Consider the following 6462-nt stretch of genomic DNA (forward strand, 5'->3'; position numbering starts at 1 on the left):
GCGGGCCTCTCACTGTTGTGGCCTCTCCCGTTGCAGAGCACAGGCTCCGGACACGCAGGCTCAGCGGCCATGGCTCACGGGCCCAGCCGCTCCGCAGCATGTGGGATCTTCCCAGACCGGGGCACGAACCCGCGTCCCCTGCATCGGCAGGTGGACTCTCAACCACTGCGCCTCCAGGGAAGCCCTCCTCTTCTCTTTTATCGTATATTTTTGAGTTATTTTCTTCGTGGGCACTATGAGGATTACTGCTATTATTGTAATTTGTAACAATCTAGTTCAGGTTAATACCATCTTAATTTCAATAGTATATGTGAACTTTGATCCTATATAGCTCTCCTGCTATACGCAGGGAAGATGAATGAAGAATCACAGAATCTGGCTGATGCCTATCACCTGCCCCTTCTCTCTCTCTCTCTCTCTCTCTGGCTTATTTTTTTTGCCCCAGTCTCTTATTCACCATTATCAGGTGTGTGGAGAGAAGGTGGAAAGGGTGGTGGGGGCAGAGGAAAAAAAAGCTGCTATGAATGGAGGAGGGGGCCAGGAACTAAGGGATGCAGAAAGCCTCTAGAAATTGGAAAAGGTAAGAAAACTGATTCTCCCGTAGAGTCTCCAGAAGGAATGCAGCCCTACAGACCCATTTTAAACATCTCCAGAACTTTAAGATAATATATTTGTATTGTTTTAAGGCATTAAGTTTATGATAATTTGTTACAGTGGCAATAAGGAATGAATACAGATTTTGGTACCAGGAAGAGGGGTGCTGCTATTACAAATACTAAAACATGTAGAAGTGACTTTAGAATGGGGCAATGAGAAGAGGCTGGAAGAATTTTCAGCATGATAGGAAAAGCCTAGCTTTCCCAGAACAGACTGTTGGCAGTGACAGGATATGAATACACTTGGCGTTCCCTCCTAAAACAGGGCCTCTTGCCAGTGCTATGTGCTCAGAGATTCGTCATGCAGGGAGCAAGGAATCCCATGCTTAGCTGGAACAACAGCAACAACAAAAATGGATTTAAGGTTTCCTGAAAGTGAGTAGATATGTGTTGCAAAGGAAATGTGAGTAGATAATTTTGGGGACTTGAGCACACGCATTGCCCCGCCCCTAAGCCTCCCTTCTTTCCAGACCCTCCACTTCAAATCAGCCTGGCATTAGAGGGTCTGATGCTCAGTAAGCTGTATGGTGATGCCCCATTTGCTTGCACTTCATTCTGTTTTTGCCGCCTGGCATCCACTGCAATTTGAGCGGTCAGGGCTGAGGATTGGAGGAGTGAAGGACGGGCAGGGGGTACTGTTGGGCCTGGCACGAGGGTCAGTGAGTTCCATTAACAGCTGCTAGTGAACTGTCTGCTGACCGATGTACAGGGCACTTTGGGAGTGTTCCTTGGAGTTTTGATGGAATCCCTCAGCCAGAATCAGGGACTCCGGATGGGCTCAGGAATCTGGAAGCAGAATACCTTCTCTTCCTCTTCAGCTCTAGGTGGTAGAAATGAAAGTTTTCCAAAAGACATACACCCAGATCCCAAAACCTAGGGTCTGCTGGGTTCCTACATGTAATACAATATCATCCCCATTTTATTGATGGAGACTCAGAATACTCAACCTGCCCTAGGTAACAGAGTGAGTCAGTGCCAGCTCCGGGATTAGAACCTAAGTGTCCTTCTGCCAACCAGGCTTCTCCCCTACTGCCAAAGGCACTGCCTGATCTAGCTTGATACAGCAGCCCTCTCCCCACCAGAGTGGCCTTGGTATCTGCAAACTCACCATGCAGAATTTATTCATAGGGCAAGTTATTTGCTTTCCTTAGTGGAGGAGCTGTCTGGGTCTAGGTGGGTCAAATGCCTCACAGGTAGGTCAAAAGCCATGCAAAGGAATAGACAACTTAGGTGGACATTCTGGAAAAAGAGGCCTATCCATCTAAAATATGATCTCAGACTCCTGGAGAAAAGTGCATTCTGGTTTCAGGGAAAGCTGACCCCTTAGAATGTAGGTTGTAGAAGGAGCTTCCTCTGTATCTTAAGTCACAGGTCTTCTCCTCCATCTATGATACCCAGCATTTCACTTTGCCCAGCTAATTTTTCTCCGATGTTACCTCTTATACTCCATATTCAGACACTCATAATCTCTTGCCTGGACCATGGCAGTAGCCTCTTCCTTGTCCCTACTTGTCCAGGTCTGCAGGAAGCCAGTAAGTTACAGTTACTGAAACTCATCTATGAACCTCTGAACATGGACATGTCCTTCCTCACTGGCCCAAACATTTCCAACATCTCCTGTTAACCTATGAGGCTGAGTATTAACTTTCCACCTTGACATTTATAACCCTTTACTCGGGACTTCCCTGGTGGTGCAGTGGTTAAGAATTCGTCTGCCAATGCTGGGAACAAGGATTCGAGCCCTGGTGCAGGAAGATCCCACATGCCACGGAGCAACTAAGCCTGTGTGCCACAACTACTGAGCCTCCGCTCTAGAGCCTGCGAGCCACAACTACTAAGACCTCATGCCACAACTACTGAAGCCTGCATGCCTAGAACCCGTGCTCCGCAACAAGAGAAGCCACCGCAGTAAGAAGCCTGCACACTGCAATGAAGGGTAGCCCCCGCTCGCTCCAACTAGAGAAGGCACGTGCACAGCAACGGAGACCCAATGCAGCCAAAATATAAATAAATAAATAAAACCCTCTACTCAACCTTCCTTCCTAATCTTCCCCGTCACTTGACACAGACATGGAGCCCAATTCTCATCTAATTGGTTCTCTCCCTCTTTGATGGACATGTCATCATCATTTTTACCTCTAGATATTTGGTCCCACTCTTCTCCTTTTGTTTTCTTTTTTCTTTTTTGTTTTTTGGCCATGCCACATGGCTTGTGGGATTTTAGTTTCCTGACCAGGGATTGAAACTTGGCCCTCGGCAGTGAGATCACAGAGTCCTAAGCACTGGGCTGCCAGGGAATTCCCTCTCCTTTTCTTAATGATCTTGTAATTTGTCTAGAAAAATCTCATACATTCATCAAAGATAAGTTCAAGTCATATATTCTTTTTTTTTTTTTTTTTTTGTGGAGGTACACGGGCCTCTCACTGTTGTGGTCTCTCCCATTGCGGAGCACAGGCTCCGGACGCATAGGCTCAGTGGCCATGGCTCACGGGGCCAGCCGCTCAGCGGCATGTGGGATCCTCCCAGACCAGGGCACGAACCCGTCTCCCCTGCATCGGCAGGCAGACTCTCAACCACTGCGCCACCAGGGAAGCCCTATACTCAGCTTTTTAATTTCCTTCAAGAAAATGTCAAAAGACAGGTTTTGTACAAAAATATATATATTTTGTTCAATAGTTACATAATATACATTTCCACAATAGCACTTTCAGCAATCACTTAGAAGGTAAAACAAAAAGGTTTTTCATTAATCATCGTTGCAAGCACCCTCCCGCCATCCCAGGGATAGAATTGGGATTCACAGAGGAAAGCAATTTGCCCAAGTCTCCATTTAAAAAAAGAAACAAAACACTAGTAGTCATGGAAGATAAACTTAAAACGTCAATAACTTAAATAAGATTAATATTACTTAAGGCATCAGGTTTCATATCAATAAAGTGCGCACTCTTTAAAATTATAATAAGATAACATCATAGGGCAGTTAGGGAAAGCCAGAAGAAAACAAACGTCTTCAGATTCTCGGGTTGTGGAGGCAGTGCTCAAGGCTTTGGAGTTTGCCTTTTCTTGTCCAGATGTCTCATGGACTCCTGGACCCACTTCTGCTTGGGGTCTGCACAGATGTCCTTGCCCAGTATGGTCTTGAAGCTGTGGAGAAGAGAGGGGACGGTTAGATGGAGTTCCGTTGAGATTTCAGCCTATGAATGCAGCCTATTTACCCCAAGACGCTGCCATGGGAAGTTGAGGAGGAAAGCAGGTGGAAGAAGGGAGCCCAGGGCAAGTCAGTCCTGTAGATGGCGCAGTTAAAGCCATCCTGATTTCAGGCTAAAGAAACTGGGATGGTCTGAATAAGCACCCAGATGGAGAGTGATGTTAGGAGTAACTTTTTCCCTTGTGGCTGCAGTTTTTCCATTGGGCACCTTTGGATATTGGATTAGGTCATGTAACTCTCTGACTTTACGTTTGTGAGCCATGCCCCTAGCGCCCCGAGGAAGAACTGGACCACGGAGGCCTGAAGTGTTAAACTCACATCACAGCTTCTTTGGGACACTTGCTGCTGGTGACTCTTCCATAGCTCATCAGCCTCTGATTCGAGATCTTCTTATTGGCGAATGTATAACAGCAGGTGACTGGGGAGTTAATTGCATCTGGAAATAGAACCACAAAGAAAAAGCACTTTAGGATGGACTAGGTTCTTTCTGATCTCAATCAGAGCAGAAAAGAGGAGTAAGGAGAAGACAAAAGGGAGTCAGGAGTGGAGGTAGAACCGCTTAAATCCCAATACTTCTGCCTATGCTAGAATAGCATACAAACTCAGTTTCCTATGCTCTAAAATGGGTATACAGCATCGATAATGAACTGAGGGAAGGGAGCTCTGTTAAAACTAAATAACTTAAAAAAAAAACTAAATAACTTTTGCAAGTGCTCTTAGGAGGAGCTAATAATCCAAGTTATCAGGGTCAGGGACACAGCTGTGGTCCCCTTTAGGCTCCAAGTAATCGATGCTTGGTTGTGAGTTTCCCTGGTACCCACTGCCTCTGCAAAACTGAGTCTCTGGAGTCCAGATTCCAGGTCTCCTCCTCTGCCCTCCACAGTATCTGGAAATACCCTGCCAGAGAACCCCCTCTCTTTATATCCCAGTCCCCAACTTTTGCTGAAAGGAGCCAGGGCAGTAACTGCTCTGGGTTCAGGCTTCCAGAGCTGGAGTCCTGGAAGGAGCTGGATTTGGGGTCTGCAGCTGGAATTCTCATCCAGGCTCTGCCCAAGGGAAGCTCTGTGATCAAGCTCACTCCTATGCCTCTCTGACTTTCCTGATCTTGTAGTTAAAGCGAGAGTGTGGGTACTCTTCTGCTCTGATGGCCCATCATAACCCAGGGATGGGGTGATGTGCTTCAAAGGGAAAGAGACAGGGGGCTTACCTGGCTGAGCGAGCACCTGGGTGCTGAAGGCGGCTGTTGTGAGCAGCAGACACAGGAGGGCTGCGGACACCTTCATGTTGGAGGGAGAGGATTCAAGATTCAGCGTGGGAGCTGTTCGTTTCTGGATTGGTCTCAGCCTCTCTGCTCCTGCAGTGGCTTTGCCTGCCTTTTATTGAAAACCAAGAGGGTGGAGCAGTGGGAGAGAGGTTGGCCCAGGGCAGCAGCATCCTCAATGAATGACGAAGTGCAATCTTGAAAGTGCTGAGCAAGTGAAGCACCCGAAGACATTTCCAGGAAGTAGGAGAGAGGAGTGGTAGGTCAGGGCTGGACACTTTTTCCATTCGAAGCTGAGATAAAAAGGAATGGGAGGAGCAGGGTACAGTTATATCCCGAGAGACCACAGACGTAAACCAAACGGTTTATTCTTAAGGATTCTGCTTTGTCCGAAGTGAAAACTGCAGAAAGGAAAGGAAGCAAGAGAAAGAGAGGTCACAAGGACGATGAAAGCATCTCTGAGCTTAACCCTGGTTTAACCCTGGTCCACCTTCAAGCAACATCCCAAGGGACCTTCAAGCCAAGAAACGGTTCTGAAGTCTTGGTAGCCTCCCCCAACAGCGTATTAAATCCCCTTGCTCTTTAAAATGTAGGATGGTGGCACAATTGAAGCTTAGCTGAACTATAGGGTTTTTTTAAACTATAAAAGTGAATTCTAGAATCACCAGATTTAAGACTTGGAAGAAGCCATCTAAATCATGTAGTGCTGCAAAAGAAATTTTCATGTAATACTAATGCAGTACTTACTCTGTGCCAGGAATATTCTAAGCCCTTTACAAATGCCAAGTCTTTCAATTCTCCAACCCCATCTAGTAGGTATTGTTCATTCCAATTTTATAGCCGGGCAACGAAGATACAGAGAAGTTAAGTAACCTGCTTGAGTTCCCCCAAGAAGAACCCAGTGTCTTGTGCTGTCATGACTAGGACATATGAAAGGGGCACATTCTCCAGCTGGCTGTCTGGTCATTTACCTGGGTGCCCTCTGTCCTCAGCCTCTGCCAAACTAGCTGACATCTAAAGGGGAGTCGGGGATGTTCCTTGCCCTTAAGTCATTATGGGATTTGGAACCTGTGATTAGCACAGCAGGCAGACAAGACAAGAAGCGTGTCCTTTGCTACGGCGGCTGTTATCCCAGCTTCTTTCTGGATTCCTAGGTAGCAGGGGTGAGCAAAGGAACAGTATTACTGGAATTAGAACACTTGCCTTCATGCTGCAGCTCTGTCTTAGATTTCCTCAGAAACCCCAGAAGCAGTCATAATACCTAAGACCTTAGCATTCATTTCAGTGAACTCTTTTCTTTTACAAATATGATAGGATTCCTTGAGGCATGTTGGTGG

The 6462-nt window shown here is 46.6% G+C and overlaps 1 protein-coding gene across 1 annotated transcript; it reads right to left on the reverse strand.

Annotated features, from left to right (window-relative positions):
- Positions 1-3304: 3304 nt before the first annotated feature.
- Positions 3305-5223, reverse strand: LOC112394151 (C-C motif chemokine 2). Its single transcript, XM_024736758.1, has 3 exons — positions 5072-5223; positions 4183-4300; positions 3305-3800 (listed from the first exon to the last, which is right to left on the reverse strand). Exons 1-3 carry the CDS (start codon positions 5145-5147, stop codon positions 3695-3697), a joined length of 300 nt encoding a protein of 99 aa, XP_024592526.1. The 5' UTR covers positions 5148-5223; the 3' UTR covers positions 3305-3694.
- Positions 5224-6462: the final 1239 nt, after the last annotated feature.

The sequence above is a fragment of the Neophocaena asiaeorientalis genome, unplaced genomic scaffold (assembly GCF_003031525.2).
Source record: "Neophocaena asiaeorientalis asiaeorientalis breed wild unplaced genomic scaffold, Neophocaena_asiaeorientalis_V1.1 scaffold129, whole genome shotgun sequence".
NCBI classification, from domain to species: domain Eukaryota; kingdom Metazoa; phylum Chordata; class Mammalia; order Artiodactyla; family Phocoenidae; genus Neophocaena; species Neophocaena asiaeorientalis.

Excerpts from the sequence above, each read along its gene's own strand:
- LOC112394151 (XM_024736758.1), bottom strand. The coding sequence starts at position 5,147 with ATGAAGGTGTCCGCAGCCCTCCTGTGTCTGCTGCTCACAACAGCCGCC. Across the intron at positions 4,301-5,071 it reads CCAGGTGCTCGCTCAGCCAG|ATGCAATTAACTCCCCAGTC; the intron begins GTAAGCCCCCTG and ends TTCTATTTCCAG. Across the intron at positions 3,801-4,182 it reads TGTCCCAAAGAAGCTGTGAT|CTTCAAGACCATACTGGGCA; the intron begins GTGAGTTTAACA and ends TCTTCTCCACAG.